Source organism: Haliotis cracherodii, unplaced genomic scaffold (assembly GCF_022045235.1).
Source record: "Haliotis cracherodii isolate W230 unplaced genomic scaffold, xgHalCrac1.p SCAF_3, whole genome shotgun sequence".
In the NCBI taxonomy this organism is placed as follows: domain Eukaryota; kingdom Metazoa; phylum Mollusca; class Gastropoda; order Lepetellida; family Haliotidae; genus Haliotis; species Haliotis cracherodii.
Window position 1 is genome coordinate 63530098 of NW_027266286.1, and position 21886 is coordinate 63551983.

Sequence of the window (21886 nt, forward strand, 5' to 3'; positions counted from 1 at the left end):
CAGTGATTCCTTATCATCATGGAACGCGTTTTGTCGCTTTTATTTTTATCGATGACATCCATCGATGCACATGCGTAGTCATGTTTGCCTGTTCTTGACTCGATTTATTTTACAAGCTGCAGTGATATTATAGGTCACTACGACGAAAACAACTTCAAATCACTCTCCACTCTATATCACCTATATAGACGTTGTAAATTTATATATATTTTTCCAGACCGTTATTCGCAGCCTTAAGCACTTCATCACATTTATAATGTCAATATTGTGTTGAATTATCACCAGCAAAAGGATATCTATACGGATCTTTCCTTGTTTGGTTTTACAGAACTAAAGCTTGGTAAAACAGACCCTGAAGCTCTTAAAGATATAGAGTTTCCTGACAACTCGGGTACCAACACTGTGACCAGTAACGTCCATCTGAAGCTTGACAGCATGACTCTGAAACAATTCACAGGTAGTACACACGTTTCATAAAAAAAACCCTTAATGTTCATCTGATATTTGTGAACCGCCAACAAAATATTACCTCAAGCATCATGGTTCATATTATTTCTGAACCTTTCGTTCCTGAACATATTCTAGAGAGTTAAAATGCCGTCCAAAAGACAGGAAACACCTATGTTGGATGGTGGCTAAAAATGAAACCAAAAGGAAATTCTCCTTCGACGGTGATGTATACGATACGGGTATCATAGTTGTGTTTGCAGTGTTTCGGCGACTATTTGCAACCTATCAACGTTTTGATAACGTTTCTAATGTTTGGTGAAATCCAATTTTCAGGTGTACTTTCTTTTAGCCCAGCCGTTTATTACACACACACCCCTTGGTTTATTGGGGGCACGGGTGGCCCAGTCGTCTAAGGCGCCGCCATTCGCTGTTCAGAGTTGCGTACCTTGGGCACACCAGAAACCTATGATTGTGGGTTCGAAAAATAGTCCGCCCCGATTATGTTTTTAGGTTTGTTAGCACCATACCCATGCTCGTTGGTTTCACCGAAGTGGTAAACGTCTGAGGCCTGCATCATTTTGGGCTTTCCTCCCACATTAAGCTGGCACGCCGTTATGTAACTGGAATACAGCTAAAAGCGGCGTAAAACCCAACTCACTCACTGTTTATATTTAATTATTGTTTCAGCAGATGCGTCAGTAAGGTTTAGCGCCATCTACTACAAGGACATCTTACCTCTTCTTCCAACAGGGGAGCGGTTAGTTGAACCCGCAGATAACACCATGGGGTAAGGTTTTACCAAAATATATTTAATATGAATAATGAAGGTAATCATATGTTTTGAATTAAGGTTACATTGTAGAACAAAATTTTATGCAGAGAATATTTATAAGACAGTATAGTAGTTGTGAGATTTCATGCAAACAAGCCACTTTCAACCCTCATGGATATAGTTCTTACGTACTCAAACTAAAATCATACTTAAAATGTGCAATGCAGAAAGAAGGTTCAAGGCGACCCTTAGAAGTAATAATTCATAGTCAGAACATATTTATCTTTTATAACATAAGATATATTTATGTTTTTATAGAAAGCTATTATTTCCAGGAAGAATGGTTCCGAAAAGCTGGTGGTCAACTCTGGTCTCCTCGCTTTCAACCTGTTTCCTGCTCCAACGAAATCGCTCGATCCACCATTGAAGATGAACTTTACTCATACCGGCGTAAATGCTTTAGACCTTTGACAGCTTAAGGGAAACCATATTATATGTCAATTGTCAACAGCTAACCTAGAAGGCTAACAGCCATTTTTAAATTAAATGTGTGATTCCTCCCTTGACAGTACTTTTATAAGACACAAAACCTTTAAACACAATGTCGATATTTCACTGTTGCATTATTACAAATTTATGTTAGGGCCAATCATTTAGGTTTACAGGGTGGCTAGATACTAGAAAGATATGATCGGATAACAAGAAATGAAGCTTTAATATTTCAACAAATACCTGAGTTTGGTTATGTTCACATTGCAGCTTTCTCTCATTGGTGAAGGGCGAATGTGCGTCTACCTTAACACATTACGGGGGTATGTATTCCTTGTATCTATCATGCTGAATATAATGTACAATACACAGTCAAATGGAATAAATTAACTCCTTAGCTGATAATAGATAGTTCCAAGGTCGACCTTCTGTTATAGCTTAACGAATTGGATAACCAGTTTGTGCCTCGCCAGTTTGAGTCAATGCGGCTATGTAAAGGCCTGGGTGCCGTTGTATGAAACAGCTTAGCGCCACGGTTGTCGTACGTCTATGTTTAGGTATGGGAGTTAAGATCACCTTAGCGCTAAGATTGCTTTGTGCAAGTGGGCCCAGGTATGGGAGTTACGGTCACCTTAACGCTAAGATCCCTTTGTGCAAATGGCCCAGGTATGTGAGTTACGATCATCTTGGCGCTAAGATGGCTTTGTGCAAGTGGGCCCAGGTATATGAGTTGCGATCATCTTAGCGCTAAGATCGCTTAGTGCAAGTGGGCCCAGGTATGGGAGTTACGATCATCTTAGCGCTAAGATTGCTTTGCACAACGGCACCCTCATCCAGTCGACAGAGCGACCATAAACGGGTACTCTTTATCCTCATTATGATTCTAGGTCTGCATACATCATACTGTTATTGGTAAGCCTGTACCGTCTAAGCCCTTCGAACTTTACTCCTACATGAAGATGAAGCGCCGTGACTTAACTACAATACCTTCAAAGCAGCATTAATCCAACTCAGCTTTATTTCAGTCTGTGGGATCATGACGGATGCAATGCAAGTATATCGGGAACATCTTTCACAGAATGTTCCTGCGGTCATCTGACGAACTTTGCTGTGGTAATGAGTCCGGTGAGTGCATCCATAAACACACTTGAGCATGGATGGGTGTGTGCGTGTGTGAGTACAGTGTATGTGCGTGAGTCCGTGCGTGTGTGTATAACGTAAGAATGGTCTACCATGCTCGTGATTCAGTCAAAGTGGTTAACGTCTGAAGACATGCATCACTTCGGCCTTTCCTCCCACAACTAACTGACACGCCGTGGTGTAACTGAAATACGGTTCAAAGCGGCGTTTAATCAATTCACTATCATGAAATGCCCACACAGACTTTATCAAGCGCCATCATAACAGTGCGCTATAAGAGCAAAATAGAAAAATAATCCTTGGCTGCACGTTATAAATTAGACAATCGAACCTTTATCTTGGCTAGGTGGACAAACCGGTTGAGGATAAATAGCTTTTCTTATAATTTCCATTGTTTTAAATAATATATTTATTTGAGGAAATGTCTTACACTCTACAGAGGGGTTTTAATTGCCAGGCATATGCGGAACTACCTGATTTTATAGTTTGTAATAAGTAACATAGCAATAATTATGATAATGTTCTTCCTTTACAGGACGCCCGACAAATTATAATTAGTCATCCACTTACACCGGCAGAAATAGCGTGTTGCAGTATAGAAATCGTGTTGTTAGTCCTGACAGTGATTGTTTACGCCGTGACGTGGAGGTATGTTGCTTATTCTTGGTACCATCTTGGTGCCATTTTGATGCCCTTTTGATGCCGTCTTATAACTTTGTTGAATGTAGTTTAATAAACATGCTGCCAGTATCTACTTATGTGGTGTGACCACTCATGATGTGATACTAAATAGTATCATTGAAATATATAATACAACGTATACTTAAGTTCGTGTCCGCAAGAGTTATATTCTTCTATACACTGTCAGCGTTCGTTAAAGGGAAAATAACATGAAAATGAACATAACTTATAGACAAATTAATCAATATTTAAGAAAGTAATAACACATGTGAATGTGATAATATTTCATATTAGGTAAGTCATATCCGATACAAACTTTATGATACTATTTACCACTATTTATTATATGAATATATACCAATCATGTCATGTCATGTAATTTTTAAACATTGCAAGGATTTGCTGATCGTGTGTTTGTAACCAAACCTTCACCCGGATATGATTCACAGCACGTCGCTTTGGACTTTCCTTCTAATTTAGGGACGGTCGGGTAGCCTAGTGGTTCAAGCGTTCGCTCGTCACGCTAAAGGCCCGGGTGGTTCCCGACATGGGTACAATGTGTGAAGCCCATTTCTGGTGTCCCCCGCCGTGATATTGCTGGAATATTGCTGAACGCGGCGTAAAACCATACTCACTCACTCCTTCCAATTTAAGCAGACACGCTGTATGTGACGGAATATTTTCCAAAGAAGGATTGAACGAAACTCACTCACTCATTATATAAGCTTGTGTATTTTGAGAAACAACCATGTTTGTTCCAGATACGTGAAATCTGACCAAGCTGTTATCGTGATCCATATCTGTGTGTGCCTTGCTGTTGCCTTGCTCCTGCTCATGATTGGAATAGGGAGGGACGAATATGTGAGTTATACACTTGAGGTCTTAAGTATGTTAACTGAATTATCATTGAATTCGAATATCCATTTCTTTATATATGAATATGTATTGATAACTGTCATGCATTCAGTGTGTACACACTGTTTATTAACGTATCCAGATGATGATAGATCATGTTTATAAATGTATTTAAAGCTAAACCTGTCCAGAAATATACAGTATACTATATTAATAAAGAACACGCTTTTAACAAACTGATGGATATAACGAACTGTTTTCTTAGGTACCGTCCATTTGCTGCATATATGCTTATGACGAACTACGGTTATAGTGAACTAAAATCAGTGTTGCCTTTGAGTTCACAGTAACCGGGGTTTACAGTAATACTATGAACATTGTTGTTTGCTGAAAAAAAGCTTTCTCGGGAACTGTAATTATATTATATATGATCCATACACCATGATAACATATATTTATCATTATGAGATATGTTTTCGTTAAATATAATTTACTATAATGGTCTTCCAGGGAAAAAGACCACACGTGATACTTATTACCTACATTAAGATATATTACATGGTCTGTTAGGGTCTCTGCATCGCCTTCGCCGTGGCCGTCCACTTCTTCTACATGGCAACATTCTTCATGATGCTGGCTTCCGGTCTGGAGGCATTGTGGTCTGATTCTCACGTGTTTCCTAACAGATCCAAACTCAAACCTCTCCTAATTGGAGCTTGGGGTAAGTTATCATTCTGACATTGCTGTGGCCTAGTTGCTATGCAGAATTACACCAGAAACCTATGATCGTGGTAAACGTCTGAGACCTGCATCATTTCGAGCCTTCCTCCTAAATATCTGGAATACTGAATAATCCGGCGTGAAATCCAATTCACTCACTGAAAAGATTGTGATATATTTCATAACTGTAAGCTACTTTAAGATAGGCATGTCATATATTTATTTCTTTTATACAGATAGTTCATTCGGAATCATTCCAACTGTAAGCTACTTTAAGATAGGCATGTCATATATTTATTTCTTTTATACAGATAGTTCATTCGGAATCATTCCAACATTAATATTTAAGCTTATTTCACGAGAGCGTTATAGTTATACCGAGGTATTTGTTTTTTGCAGATAATAAATTGCGGTCGGGTGTAGTGTCAGGCAAATAAATAGAGCGACAAAATCCTTTCCATATCAAATAGAAATCTCTGCATAAAGCAGAGTCGATTGTACGATTTCGTCCATATCATGAGCATGTGTTTGTGAATCACTGTCAATTATGATACCACAGGTTGCACCCGTCACAAACACATGCAAAGGCAAGTAAACAAACCCATACTTTTAATGCAAATATCGTTAGTGGCGGGTGTTTCCCGGTTGGCATACCTGCTTACCCATTTCGCGAACACCTGATGTCAATACTGAATCTCAGTGATCCATTGACATAATTTTCACTGCTATTCCGCTGTTTACGCCCACTGGATTCGTGTAGATAATCGAGACTGGTGATTCTCTGGCGTTGACGTAATATATTCCAAGGTACATTTTCATTCGAAGGTATATCCCAATTGTCTCGGGTTGTGGACAACACGCGATACATATCCGCACACTCGCCTGTCACTATTTGGAAGTCTTGGGATAGAGGAAACTGTACAAACAGATACTCGCTTAGGCAGGCATAGGTAGATATTATCAACGTGACATCTTACACATCTTCCAAAACCAAATAACATAGTATGATGACTGTTATGATTATGAAAAGTGGATATGGTTTGCGTGTCGTTAAGGAGTATTTTTCAGATTGATTGTGATTTCATTTCCAGGTTTGACCGTGTTAGCAGTCATCATCTCTTGTGCTCAATTACAAGTCTATGAACCAGGCCTGCAGTGAGTGTTGCGTGCAGTTATACTAGAGTCTCATTGTTAATGAGCTGGCTATAATGATATTGTTAAATCATCCTCAAAGTTATATACTAATCGATTTTATCATTTAAAGCAGATGTACAGTGATTTAGGTTTTCTCCATAGCGCAGTGTAGCCGAGGGGTTGGAGCGGTAGCATGTCACGGCAAAAATTGGTAATGTGCGGTATATGGTCATTCATGAGGTCCCTACCATATTATTTCTGGAATATTTACATAAGCGACGTGCAACGTGCAACTTTTGAGCGCTCACGCATGCATGTACATGTGCATGTACCTGGCATTAAACCCGTGAAGATCCGGGGTAGAATAGGTCTTCAGCAATCCATGCGTGCCGTGAAAGGCGACTGTGCTGGTCGTAAGAGGCGACTAACAGGATCGGGTGGTCAGGCTCACTGACTTGGTTGATGCATGTCATCGTATCCCATTTGTGTGGATCGATGCTCATGTTATCAATCACTGGATTGTCTTGTCCAGACTGGATTATTTACAGACCGCCGTCATATCGCTGGAATATTGCTAGGTGCGGCATTAAACAACAAACATGGCATTAATAATGCCTTTAAATGTTTCAGTTTCCGTTTACCTTATTAGCATGGAATTCCTCATACTGAATGTCCATGTCTTTATTCTTCACAGCTGCTGGTTGTCTCTTGCTGGTGATTCGAAATGGCTGTTCATAGTTCCCGTTCTGATCATCCTCGTCGTGAGTATTCGTTTGTTTCATTTCGAATCACTGTGAAGAAAACTCGTGAAGATCTGGGTTAGAATTGGCCTTCAACAGCCCATGCTTGTCGAAAAGGGCGACTAACGGTATCGGGTGGTCAGGCTCGCTGACTTGTTTTATGCATGTCATGCATAGATGGATGCTCATGATGTCGATCTCTGGATTGACCTGTCCAGACTCGATTATTTACAGACCGCCGTCTTATAGCTGGTATATTGCCGAGTGCGGCGACAAACAACAAACAAACAAGACAAGTTTATGGCACTTGTATAGCGACGTGCATTAGTGCTTTAAGTGTGTGTGTGTGTGTGTGTGTGTGTGTGTGTGTGTGTGTGGGCGTGTGTGTGTTTTGCTTATATCACGGCGTGTCAGCTTGATGTGATAGGAAAGCGGGTTTAGATGTTTATCGCGTTTGTAAAACTGACGTGGAAGGGTATGTTGCTGATGTTGACCAATAAACAGGGATAATCTGGGATACAAACCCCGCTCGTACAGTGAATTGCGTCGCCTTAGACTGGGCCACCCGCGACGCTATTGAGTAATTGTTACAGTATATGGCCATGTTCACTTTATTCAAGTTTGTACCACGGCCTATTAGCTCAAAGTGGGGAATTCCAAAGTGTCACAGGACAGACACGTTTTCCCCTTCAGGGTATGGCACTGACAATACTAGATCATAACCACAGCGATTTCGGGTTCGAACCCAGGGTCCGGTGATCCTGACAAAGATAAGGGACGCAACTCAGCTCTGCGAATTGTGACGCTTCATGATTTGGGATATAGGCAAAACAATATACAAATACAATATACGTGCATACGCGAGAAAAGTGAGAATAGTGTTATTCCTGCTGAGTAAATACGTTCTCCAGGGTAAAGATTTTATCGTTGAACGGTGGTGCTCTGCTCATTGTTTCAGATTAACTTTTTCATAATTGGAAAAATGATACACAATCACCTGGCGAGACGGGCTTTACGTAACCAAGATGATCCAGAAAAGGAAACGTAAGTATTGATGGCTATATGGTCATACGGACAGTGGCTATGTTACGAACCGACGAAAATATGAATTAATAAAAGGCAGTGGGTCGCCCTGTCATCTGAAGTGCCGCAATTTGCCGTTTAGCTTTGTGTCCATTAGCAACATCAGGATCAGCTGACAGTGGATTTCACCAATGACATGTGCAACACACTGTTCCTATGGAGGGTAGCCTATTGGTTAAAGCGTTCGCTCGTCACGCCGAAGACCCGGGTTCGATTCCCGACATGGGTACAATGTGTGAATCCCATTTCTGGTGGCCTCCGCCGTGATATTGCTGGAATATTGCTAAAAGCGGCGTAAAAACATACTCACTCACTCACTGTTCCCATAGGTCACACGTATGTAGACGTCAAGGATAGTCAGTTCAGCAACAAAGGCTTTTTTGCTTTCATTTGATTTCCTCTCGTACGCCTGCTGAGTATAATTTACATGAAGCCACTCCAGATGCCTCCTTGTAAGGAAATGTACAGCAATACATTTAGTCAGTTGTTGTTGTTGGTATATCACTGCGATGAGTAGATAGCCGCGACTCAGCCAGACAAACCAGTGCTCATGGACAACGTCCATCGTCAGGGTACGATGACACGTACCAATATATGAAGTCATTTACAGTTTGGTCGCCTCTTACGACAAGCCACAATAGAGTGGGAATCTAATCCGACCCGGGACAGTATCAGTTACTATCACGTCAATGTGGCTTTCATTTAAGAGGCCTTGTTCAAGTTATACCTCCGAGGTTACACAACAGGGAACCCATCGTAAAGAATACGACCACATACCTCCCTGCATGCGTTGTTCAAGTTATACCTCCGAGGTTACACAACAGGGAACCCATCGTAAAGAATACGATCACATACCTCCCTGCATGCCTTGTTCAAGTTATGCGTTGGTGCGTTGGTGTTTCTCCACAATCTTTATTGTGCAATGTTTCATAAATTTATGCAAGGGTATTGAGATTTCTGTGTTTTATTCCTGAGCATGTAGATATTTGTTTTCAAGTATTAAGGGGACTGCCTTAAAATGTAAAGTAATAGGTTGTTTTTTTTGTCTGACTTCGAACTTTTCTACTGCCCCATCTCTGAAAGACTTGTGTTTCGTATATTTCCAGGAAACGTCTTCATTTGATGTGCTTCATGGTGCCGGTTCTTGGCTTGGCCTGGATTTTTGGTCTCTTATCCGTTCAAGACGGAAGCGATGTGTATGACTATCTGTTCGCAGTCATCAGCATCCTACAGGGATTCATGATCTTCATTACCCAGTGTATTGTCAACACAAATGTAAATGCTCAAGTTTCTTACGAAGACGATTTAAAATGTTAGGCCTTTTTATCGGACCAACGAAAACATGAATACATATAAGGCCATAGGTCACCCTGTCCTCTAAAGTGTCGCGTTGCTTTGCACCCCTTAGCAGTATCAGGATCAGGTGACAGCCACACTCTGTGTCACTCTTATGTAGCAGTCAAGGCTAGAAACATAATCATAGTCAGTTCAGCCACCCGGAAATTATTGCTTTGATTTGATTTCCTCTCAAACGCCTGTTGAGTATAATTTGCATTGAGCCATTCCAGGTGTCTCCTTGTAAGGAAAACACACAGACACACACAGGATGTATCTCAATATGAATATTTTTACAATTCCTTTCAGGTTCGTAAAGGAGTTATAAACCTGAGGCGACCACGTGATCAACACACCACAGAGGTAACAATGTTTCCTTTGTTTTCAAATTAAAACACAATGTTTAACCCTGAAATCGGAAATACATTGTGGAATCAGTAAATCACCACAGAGTGTCTATGAATAATAAAACAAAATATACTCGTCGCACAGATCAGGTTAAAAAACCGCCATGAATAACTCTTTTGTTGCTCTGATAGAGGTACATTTTTTTACTGTCCCATCCCAAATGTTTTCGAACGATCAAATCTATTTGTAAACAACTATGTACGGGTAATTCTAAATCCCCAAGCACTTGACATTTTACTTGGGCTTCAATCATTTACTACACCTCACGGATTATCTTCACGTTTCAATAACCTATTTGTAGCGGTTAAAAATACTAATTCACAAGCGTTTCAGAAGTATGATGCGCGATGGTATACCATTCTATGGTCTTTACATGGGATTTTCAATTCTCTTTATTTCACTTTTGTAATGGATATTGAGAGTGCTGAGTGCTGCCGGTAGAGCAGGTTTTGCTTGTCTTTCTCGCCAACACCTGTGTCACCACTGGTCTTCAGCGATCCATTCATACATTTTGCATCACTATTTTGCCCCTTATGCTCATTGAATGTTCTTCGACCGATAATTCCGAGATTATTCTGTTGTTGGTGTGTTGCATTTCTACTAGGTTAGTTTTCTCTGTTACCCATACTACGGAAGCGTAGTGGGGCCACGGTGATTTTTTTTGTCGAAGTATCTCCTACGTAGGACTTAGTATCTACTACATAGGACTTACGTAGGAGATACTAAGTCATACGTAAGAGATAGTGATTCTAGGCCATACTAAGTCCTACGTAGGAGATAGTAAGTCCTACGTAGAAGATACTAAGTCACACGTAAGTGATACTTAGACAAAGAAGAATTTCACCGTGGCCCCACTACGCTTCCGTACCATACTCATTTAAATATTTATGAAAGCACGAAAAAGAAATTTTGAAACTGGAACCAATATTGTGTTTTTTTTAATCATTTACATTAATTTGGTCTTGCAGTAAAGCGTCCGTTCCTAGAGGGGAAGGTTCGGGGTTCGATCCCCGACCGTGTCTTACCATAAGACGTTAAAAGATGGTACTTGTTGTTCGGTTGCCTGGCGCTCGGCATTCTGGGGCTAAAACAAGAACTGGTCGGCGGAGTTAGTGTACTGTGTCCGAGTGGGGTATTCATGTTCAACTGCGGCATGGTATCTCAGTGGGCTAGCACTATAAATCGGCATCAGTTCGGACTAGTACAATTAGCCACACTCACATGTGCATGCTACATAAGTGCAATAATGTTGAACGCGACGTTAAACCCCAATGCACCTCACCTCATATCAATTTGTGACGGCATGGACAACTGATGATGTCCCATCTCTTCTTTCTGACCAATGGATCGTGACGATGTACTGCATCAACTGATCAAACAGTGATGTTGGATCGTATCGGAAATTATGATAATTGTATCACTTTAACCAAACGTTTAATATCTTAAATTGTCAAAACGTTTAACTGATGGAAATATGTTAATGCCTATCCACCTTTTATTCTGTAGGGTGTAGTTGAAATGGATGCACTGAAAGAAGATGCAGAAAGGCAAAGTAAGTCAAGTGTACAGATTCTGACACTGTAGGAATATGTTGCCTGTATTTGTTTCGCTTTATGTATGGTCTTACATTTAAGAACATACTAAGACAGTTATTTAACCAGTAGAACTTGATTTCAAATTGTTTGAAATCTTGTATATTTATTTGAACGTAGAAGCTGTATATGGGTCAAAGGCCTTCATAAAAGTAAACCATCTTCGAGAAGATAAACAATGTGGAACAATTTGGTTTGTCTTGGATATAGAAACATCGGCAAAAAAGTATGTGTGTGTGTTAGTTTGTTTGGAGAAAGGCTAATTGTTTTCACTAACAAGTTCAGCCGAACATTTTTTCACAACACAGTTTTGTCAGGAAATCCATCATTTTCAACAAGCACATAAAACATATCTTTGTAAAAGCTCAAACAAAACACTTTTTGCAATATGTTCGTGAATCAACAAATTCTGGACAAAATTCCAGCAACCCTCTCAACTCTCTTCTTCAGACGCACCCCGCGCTAGTGGAGCCTATCAGTGCATAGATGATACCCGTCATGGCAGAGATGTCATGGAATCACAGCATTATGAGTCTCTTGAGGCTTCACAACGAAATGAAAATGTCTACGACGATATGGACCACCAAGCGACACAAATAGGTTTGTTTGCAAAGGAATTCAGTCAAGAAAATCAGTATGCGAATGAGCTTTCGAATCCTGTTGGCGGGGTCAGCAGGAGGCGAGATCCAACTGAAAAGGCCAAGTCTGGGGACCATGACAACATGCCCTTGGATGCCTTATACAGAAATGTCCAAGACACAGAGAGAAAACCAATGATCCCTTCCCGTCCTAAAAGGATTTAACCTTTATTCCATTTGGGTGAGTAAACTGTGACGACCGGTGTGTTTGTTAGGAGTTTACATGTATATATTCTTAAAAAATAATGTAACGAACATGATTGATTAAATCTTGGTATAATGGTTATATTTATGAAGTTAATCACGAAATAAATGTTTGCAATCGGAGTACGCGTTCACCCCCGCTATCCGAGAAATGAACATCTATATAAGCATACATCGGTAGACACATATCTTTCTTTTTTCATGATCCACTATAAAATGTAGGGCGCATCCGTTTCATTAAAGAAGTGAATAAATTAGTTCTCACGCCGTACTAAGCTGTACTAAATGACAGGTGGGAGGGATGCCAATAGTGATTCAAGTCATCAACGGTTACTGTTTGGCTGAAATAAACGAGCATTGGCTGGTCTCTGACACTCCAAGAGTCATAATCGTGTCGAGTGCAGGTCTCGAACTTACCATCAGCGGACCTGACACTCCCACAGTCATAATCCTGTCGACTGCAGGACTCGAACTTACCATCAGCGGACCTGACACTCCCACAGTCATAATCATGTCGATTGCAGGACTCGAACTTTCTATCAGCGTACCTGACACTCCCACAGTCATAATTCTGTCGAGTGCAGGACTCGAACTTACCATCAGCGTACCTGACCCTCCCAGAGTCATAATCCTGTCGAGTGCAGGACTCGAACTTACCATCAGCGTACCTGACACTCCCACAGTCATAATTCTGTCGAGTGCAGGACTCGAACTTACCATCAGCGGACCTGACACTCCAACAGTTATAATCCTGTCGAGCGCAGGACTCGAACTTACATCAGCGTACCTGACACTCCCACAGTCATAATCCTGCCGAGTGCAGGACTCGAACTTACCATCAGCGTACCTGACACTCTCACAGTCATAATCCTGTCGAGTGCAGGACTCGAACGTACCATCAGCGTACCTGACGCTCCCACAGTCATAATCCTGTCGAGTGCAGGACTCGAACTTACCATCAGCGTACCTGACACTCCCACAGTCATAATCCTTTCGAGTGCAGGACTCGAACTTACAATCAGCGTACCTGACACTCCCACAGTCATAATTCTGTCGCGTGCAGGACTCGAACTTACCATCAGCGTACCTGACACTCCCACAGTCATAATTCTGTCGAGTGCAGGACTCGAACTTACCATCAGCGGACCTGACACTTCCAGAGTCATAATTCTGTCGGGTGCAGGACTCGAACTTACCATCAGCTTACCTGACACTCCAAGAGTCATAATCCTGTCGGGCGCAGGAGTCGAACTTACCATCAGCGTACCTGCACATGTACTTAAACGACTACGTCAAAACCGACCCGGCCTATGCCCATTTTCGACTAATTATAAGCTACTAACCACAAGCATGCAGGTACTGAAGAATGACAGGAAAAACAAAGAAAATGCAGTAGCCTTTTCAATGAAATATATATTTCATCTCAGAACACTGTGCCTTTCCATGTATATGGAGACACGCTGATGACGGGCGACAAAAGCCTTTTCAATATCTGGATTTGGGGCTCTGGGTAAATTCAAGAATAGTGGATTGTGCATTGTTTGGTAACCCAGTTGGATTACCCACTTAACCAAACGGGTATCTCGAATAAATGTCCGATATGACTGTTCGGTGTGTTAATTTGTATGATACTACTGTACATGTATTTACCATGGACAAACACAAGGTATATGGACATGTACGTACTTGATTGTAAAGTCCACACAATAAATGATATCTATGGAACGGTAGTATTTCTGCAAATATTTTGTTGTACTTCATAAAGCATTTGTTGTATTTCTGTAAAAAAACCTTGTATTTCTGTGAGCAGTTGGTGTATTTATTGAGCATACTTCTATAATCAATAGTTGTATTTTCTTAACCAATGGTTTCTTTACATTTCTTTAAATAATGGTTGTATCTCTTTAAACAATGTTTGTATCTCTTTAAACAAGGGTGGTATCTCTTTCAACAATGGTTGTATCTCTTTCAACAATGGTTGTATCTCTTTAAACAATGGTTCTTTTAGCAGCCACATTAGAAAATTGTACAATAGGACGAAATGTGACATATACATTGTAGGACATGTTTCTAAGCAAATTGACTTGTTGGCTCAATTTTGTCCACACCTACCTATCTCGCATTGCAGGATGTTAACTGTTCATTGTTCACATCTGTTTACCTGCATCTTTCCTTGCAATTGCATGCTTCTGTCGATTATGACAACTATCGAGTGATTCTTAATTTTATAAATTACCAAAATCTTGAAAATGACGTTGGGCGTTTTCACGTTGGCGTGTACAGTCAATTCATGTAAAGAGTAGGCCGTCTAGGGCGTCGCGATTCGGTGTCCATAGTTGCATTCCTTAAGGCACCCCAGAACCATATGGTCATGGGTTCGAATACCAGAATCCCACTGATTATTAGTGCTCAGGGGTTTCACGTTATGGTAAACGTTTAAGCCCTGCGGGGCGGTCGGGTAGCCTAGTGGTTAAAGCGTTCGCTCGTCACGCCGAAGACCCGGGTTCAATTCCCGACATGGGTACAATGTGTGAAGCTCATTTCTGGTGTCCCCCGCCCTGATATTGCTGGAATATTGCTAAAAGTGGCGTAAAACCATACTCACTCACTCACTTCTTTAAGCCCGTATCACTTCGGGCATTTCTCCCAGATAAAGCGGACACGCCCTCATGTCACTTGAATATATTTTGCCGGTGGACTTTAATATTACACACTCACTGATATATCACATGATACAAGTATACATATAACGTAATCCTTATTAAACGTAGTCGCGAGATTATATTTTCACAATGTATTGCCATTACATTTCATGTTTGTATTTTTACAGTTAGTATTACTTTCCATAAAAACCAAATGTCATAGTTTGTATTGTAAAAGTTGCTTACAAATAAAGCTATATTGAAAAACAAGGTAATGTTAGTGTTATTTTCTATTTATGCACGCTGCCAGATCCGCTCATTACGGGTTCGATTTCGAATACGTATTATCCATAGTACATAGGTATCGTTTGTTTCAACAGAATTGTAATTAAACCCTCTACGATTCATAATTTAGGATGACAGATCAGCTATACTTTAAAATACGGCTTTAAAGTAAATTAAAACCATCACCATCATAATACATCAAGGATTTTCGACGAAAAGACCTTGTCATCACCAGTGTTTCGCACCTTTACACAAATGATAATAGAAACAACTTGTTTTGTCTACTTTTTCCCAAATAGGGACTCTTTTAATTCATCAACGGTACTGCTCACCGTCCTGTTGCCCAATTTATTGAAGGTATATATTCTATTATTAGTAGCTTTGTAAACACTGGCATTGTCTCAGTGTTTAGGTCACATTAGGCTGCTAGATTGACCAAGATCGTTAAATTACAGTAAGCAGCTGGTTAAGAGTGTTTTTAAGGATTTGGATCCAGCTGGATAGGACAGCCATTTGGATCCCCCAAGTCCCTCTTTAGCCCAAACACATGTCACTATCAATACCATTCCTTACACATACCCCTTGAGTTTGATTCAGGAAAGTAATGTTGATGGAATTCAAGTCAAAAGTATGATGTGTACGTATGGTGTCCGTAGGAAGAATGAACGATCGTCAGAGCACACACACACACACACACACACACACACACACACACACACACCTTACACTTTCTTACCGAAAGACAAATGTCCGTCTATCTGCTCGTTTAGTGAGTGAGTATATGTTTACGCTTCCTTAGCAATATTCCAGTAATATCACGGCGGGGGACACCAGAATTGGGCTTCAAACATTGTACCAATTTCGGGAAACGAACATCAAACATAAGGCCTTAAAGGAACAACAACATATTAACAGACTTAAAAACAAATTCCTGAAAACTTGTTTATGCATGTACAATTAGATTATCAAAAACATCAGGTAAAGATAGAAGTTCCCCTACACACGATTCACACGATTATAAGATAAAAAACCCAACATATGTCATAAATAAAAAGTAGTCGTCAACTTTGGATGGACATTATCACTTTAGCACAATGCATGGAATGACGTAAAGATGCAAAGTCAATCTTGCGAGTTTTGGAATTAATCTTACTTGCGATCTGTCTATACCATACATTTCCCTGGTTCCTGTGAGAAAATAACTGTCCCCTACTTAAAGGGAAATCACAACAAGGATGGCAATCAAAACACGTTTAGAATAAGAATTGTACATATTATACAACAACAGTCAACAGTCAATATCACAGTCAATACACATACTAAAGGTGACGCAACGCAAATACAGCCATGAACCTGTCACCATTAGAAGATCTCGCTTGAAGTGCGAGCCATTTTCTGATATCCCAGTAATGAATCAGTGAATGAATTTCTGCATTGTTGTCCGTGTTTAGTTTTCAGTTGTAAATTTGGATACATTTAGATCGACAATGGCTCGATTCCGCTGTAGCTCACATTCTGTACATATAGAAAAAGGTAGATACAATACTACTCCCAGAGACCAGAGGTTTCGTAAAACATGTAACATGGGCTTTGTGGAGGACGAATATCATTTCTTGTTAATTGGTAACGCATATGGTAACCTTCGCCAGCAGTGTATTCCAGATTAAGTTTGTCTATCCCACGTACTCTAAATGTAATATTCTCATGCTAAACCGAGAAAAATCTTTAATTAGAAATACAGCCATGTTTGTCTTCTGGCGACCCTCAATTGTAGGGTCGTAGACCTACACAAGTACTGAATAAAGTATTATATTTTAACTGTGTAGACGACTTACACAACTGTCAGAAAATGAACAGAAAATGTCAAAAACGTAACATACGCATTGAAATATTATGCCGAATCCACTGGCGATGACACTACTGATGACATAAATGAAACACTATTAGATGACGTCAATGTTATTTGCAACAGTCATACTCGTAACCCTTTGACATGAATACCCCATACAAGGGAAATAAATAAATGATAAATTATGTCAATTCAATTTTTAGTAAGCAATAACAATGTCATATTTTGTGACTATACAAACCCTTCTCATATCCTTCTCATAATATCACGATATGGCTAAAATATTGCCGATGTGACGTTAAATATTAACTCAAGTTGCTTCCATAATATCATAAGAAAATTTACATAATTATGCATTAAATATATGTTTTAGGATAATAATGCGGCAATCTAATACCGTACATTGAGGTAGCTTTTATTGTTTATACATTATTAATTACAGTAAACTAAGGTTATAACGAACTCAAAGGGACCACTAATTTTAGTTCGTAATAACCGTAGTTCGTTATGAGCATATCAAATGGCCGGGACTAAAACATAAGTTCGTTATATCCGTCAGTTCGTTATAAGCGTGTACGTTATAAACGTAGTTTACAGTAGTTAATGCACATCAATCAAAACCACATTTCCTCATGTGTCAGTAGACCGCTACAATCTATGGAATAATGCTCATATTAATTGTCATATATATATATAGATATATAGATTTCCGTAAGACGCCCGCATCCTACTGATAGCCATGTCACACTCAAGTAAATATGTCTTGCACTGTAATACATATTTTAACGGCATAATATTTACACGTGAATATGGTTCCAAATTTCCAGATGAAACATTATACATATTGATTCTTGTACAAGATAAGGCATGCTTCTACCTAAATGAGTGAATTTAACGATTCCACTGATTGGCTGAATGGTCTGTCTTGTAATGTGTTCATGCGCTCATGTGACGTGTATCCTATCATACCCGGATGTAGGAAAGGCGAATCTCGATGCCCACCGCCAATGGACGTGTTTGCTCGAACACCGTAGGGAACAAATTCCTGAAAAGATAGATTTCTGTCTTCAGCACCACAGTATGTGTTGTTAATCATGCAGCCTAGGTCTAGACATAATACCTAACGCAAAGTGTGAAACATATGCTCACCCCCAAAAGAAACGCGAACCATAGAAACATATAGTATGTACGTTGAGAAGAGATGTTTCCAATGTGTACCACTTAATGACAAAAACTAACAATAACTCAAGTCTTACCACAGAGTGTCTTTATTCCTATCACAATGTGATGCACGTGATTTCCAAACTTTACACGCTAATTCTGCATGAGACAAATGGTTCATCTCTTGTCATGGATCTATGACGTCGCATGTGATGTGTTCATGAGCATCGGTTCACACAACATACCAGTATGTTCGTTTGTTCATCGAACCAATCTAATATCTCTTGAATAAGTACATTTTCATATATTACTCAACATGTACGGTATTCGCGTTTCTTTTGACGGCGAGTATTTATAATCGCTGTGTGATTGGGGCAATTATTGCTGCTTTACTGATAAACATAATAACATTGGAACGAGCAGACAAGAAAGGTGACAACTGAGAGATAAACCAAGCTGTCTAAGGCTACCGGTTGCTTCGAGTGTAGTCTCCCTTTAAAGATATCGCACAAATACTCCTTTAACAAAGAAGCCGACAGGGTAAATGTAATGAGTGAGTGAGTTGTGTTTAACGCCGCTTTTAACAGTATTCCAGTTGTATCACGGCGTGTCAGCTTAAAGTGGGAGGAAAGCCCGAAATGATGCAGGCGAACCCACAAGCCGGGATTCTATTGCTGGTCGTGAGAGGCGACAACATTTGATGGGGTTGTCACTCTCTGTGGTTTGGCTGATGATTTTCTATCCGTGAAGATTCCGGTTTAGAATTCGTCTTCAGCAACCCATGCTTGTCGTAAGAGCCGGCTAACGGGATCGAGTGGTCAGGTGATGCATGTCATGGTATCTCAATTGCGTAGAGGGGAGGTCGGGTAGCCTAGTGGTTAAAGCGTTCGCTCGTCACGCCGAAGACCTGGGTTCGATTCCCGACATGGGTACAATGTGTGAAGCCCATTTCTGGTGTCCCCCGCCGTGATATTACTGGAATATTGCTAAAAGCGGCGTAAAACCGTACTCACTCACTCACTCAATTGCGTAGATCGATTCACTGGATTGTCTAGTCCAGACTCGATTATGTACAGACCGCTGCCATATAGCTGGAGTATTGCTGAGTGCGGCGTCAAGCAACAAAGAAACACATTGATATTACATACCATAAGACTAGATACGTCATGCCGAACGAGAGCTCCTCTATGTAATTGTGAAGAACTCTGCCCTGGAGATATATGATCGGAAGCCAACCAATCAGAAACCTTCATGGCAGCAGGTTGTTGAGTACTCCTCTCTCCGTGTCCATTTATTCTGCCTGTTTGTGTATTGTTTAAAAATAAAGATTGTTACACCTGTTTGAGCCGCTGGTACAGATATTGTTTCTTTCAAATGAAACACGATATTTGGATTACAAGATTGCTATCAAATGTGTCCCAATTTGTTGATAGTATTGATTAATGTAATAACATTATAAACTTAATGATACAAATTGACCTTGCGCGCGTTTTTGTGGAGGGATACGAATTATTTGAGTTTGAACCCATATCTAGCAGCTCCTGTCCATTGAAGGACCACATGTATATATGCTTAACTGATGACATGGGTAAGTACAGAAATCAAAGCAAAATGTTTCGTACTCATTGTAAAAGCTTATAACTCTTACCTGGAGAATTACCTGTTCTCCCCCGCCGAATGTGTGGATTCATCTGTAAACATAACCAGACGGGTACATGTACCTGTAAGGACTAATTTGTTTGTGTTCATTTTGGAGACTACAAATAGTCTTTTAAGTCACGGACATAATGATTATCAACCGGACAAACAATATACATTTATGCTGTGTTGCCTTGTGTCACCAGTACAATAATGATGTCATCATTGTGGAGACACCTATGGCTATAATAGCTGTCTATACACAAAGAAGGCGAGTGGACATAACAAGTTAGACTCAAATAGGTATTCCTCCCGCTCATGTTTCTGCAGTAATGCTACAAGCCCAGTCAAACCGGGCAACCGTGAAGATCCGAGTTGGAGCTGGTCTTCAGCAAACCATGCTTGCAGTAAAAGGAGACTGTGCTTGTCGTAAGAGGCGACTAATGGGATCGGGTGGTCAGGCTCGCTGACTTGGTTGATGCATGTCATCGTATCCCAATTGCGTGGATCGATGCTCATGATATCAATATCTGGATTGTCTGGTCCAGACTCAAGATTTTACAAACCGCCGTCTGGAATGTTGCTGAGTGCGGCGTTAAACAAACAAACAAACAAACAAACAAACAAACAAACAAGCAAACAAACCTTCCGGGCAATCTTGTCACAATCCGGTGCTCTTATTTGACTCACCTGCGATGGGTCAACGGCGGCGACTCTCTGTGCCATCCTCCTGTCATCATGGACACGTCCCAGGTGATCGTTCACGGGTAAATCTGCGCCATTCGTGTAGTCATTCATTTCGTAGTGAATCTCTGCTCGGGTTACATTGGGTATGCCATCTCTCCTGTTTCCGTCAACGTGAGGTCCATCAGTATTTTCAAACTGATCTAACCATTCACCTATATGCGTGCCTACATAGACAGTGGGCACAACCAAAGCAGTTGGGGGCAAATCGACTTCACCAACATGACTCGCCCATTCATCTGCATATTGGTTTACGTCACCAACAGGACCCTCCCATTCATCTGCATACGGGTTTACGTCATCGATAGGCCCCGCCCACTCATTTGCTTCATTCACCATGCTGGCGGCTGATTGGTCTATCCCTTGACTGGCCGGTGTGGTAGGAGATGGTAAGTGACCGGAAGTCCTTTCAGAGGGAAAGATGCGCGTAGGAGGTTGGTCTGGTATATTGTTGTCGTACGCTCCGCTCTGTTCCGTGACATACGCATCACGACCCGCGTGATCCTTGTCGAAGCCCGGGTTGGAACTCGCCCCAAATTGTGGATCTTCTGAGATTGAATGAAATGGAAGCAAGTCTGGAAAGAGAGCAACAGTCATTTTACATGTAGTTTGAGCTCATGCCATTTAGATTAAAAGACCCTTTACAGCCCAATCGTCAACCCCGCAATTATGTCATAAACTGACCATGGCGACGTGGATCGGCAATACGTTGGGGTAGATGCTGGAGTGTCTCCTGGCACACCAAAACACAGTTACGGTATGTCGGAGATTGGACCCTTATCACAGTTACGGTATGTCGGAGATTGGACCCTAATCACAGTTACGGTATGTCGGAGAGTGGACCCTAATCACAGTTACGGTATGTCGGAGATTGGACGCTAAACACAGTTACGGTATGTCGGAGATTGGACACTAAACACAGTTACGGTATGTCGGAGATTGGACCCTAATCACAGTTACGGTATGTCGGAGAGTGGACCATAATCACAGTTACGGTATGTCGGAGATAGGACGCTAAACACAGTTACGGTATGTCGGAGATTGGACACTAAACACAGTTACGGTATGTCGGAGATTGGACCCTAATCAAAGTTACGATATGTCGGAGATTGGACGCTAAACACAGTAACGGTATGTCGAAGATTGGACCTTAATCACAGTTACGGTATGTCGGAGATTGGACGCTAAACACAGTTACGACACCACGCCGTTGGAAAAAATAACACATCAATGGTGTTTCATTCACTCGAACATAATAACTCACTGTATCTTTTAAGATGATGTACATGTAACTGCCCCACCAGAATCAGAATCAGAAATCCCCTC

General features: G+C 40.8%; 2 protein-coding genes across 2 annotated transcripts in view; one reads left to right on the top strand and one right to left on the bottom strand.

Moving 5' to 3' along the window:
- LOC139473671 (uncharacterized) overlaps positions 1-15105 on the top strand; it is a 48252-nt gene extending 33147 nt beyond the window's left edge. The window contains exons 20-35 of the mRNA XM_071256366.1: positions 329-457; positions 1138-1237; positions 1558-1672; positions 1982-2034; positions 2737-2836; positions 3387-3499; positions 4294-4393; positions 4958-5108; positions 6199-6262; positions 6936-7002; positions 7940-8025; positions 9171-9339; positions 9709-9762; positions 11314-11359; positions 11850-12218; positions 13669-15105. Of these exons, the coding sequence (XP_071112467.1) occupies positions 329-457; positions 1138-1237; positions 1558-1672; positions 1982-2034; positions 2737-2836; positions 3387-3499; positions 4294-4393; positions 4958-5108; positions 6199-6262; positions 6936-7002; positions 7940-8025; positions 9171-9339; positions 9709-9762; positions 11314-11359; positions 11850-12202 (1700 nt within the window). The 3' untranslated portion in view covers positions 12203-12218; positions 13669-15105. The remainder of the gene's footprint in view (positions 1-328; positions 458-1137; positions 1238-1557; positions 1673-1981; positions 2035-2736; positions 2837-3386; positions 3500-4293; positions 4394-4957; positions 5109-6198; positions 6263-6935; positions 7003-7939; positions 8026-9170; positions 9340-9708; positions 9763-11313; positions 11360-11849; positions 12219-13668) is intronic.
- A 1048-nt stretch (positions 15106-16153) lies between these two features.
- The window catches only part of LOC139475601 (uncharacterized), a 69204-nt gene continuing 63471 nt past the window's right edge, over positions 16154-21886 (bottom strand). Inside the window, exons 35-38 of the mRNA XM_071258790.1 lie at positions 20507-21135; positions 19827-19869; positions 19327-19478; positions 16154-18062 (exon numbers count right to left, since the gene is read on the bottom strand). Coding sequence (XP_071114891.1) covers positions 17895-18062; positions 19327-19478; positions 19827-19869; positions 20507-21135 — 992 coding nt within the window. The 3' untranslated portion in view covers positions 16154-17894. The remainder of the gene's footprint in view (positions 18063-19326; positions 19479-19826; positions 19870-20506; positions 21136-21886) is intronic.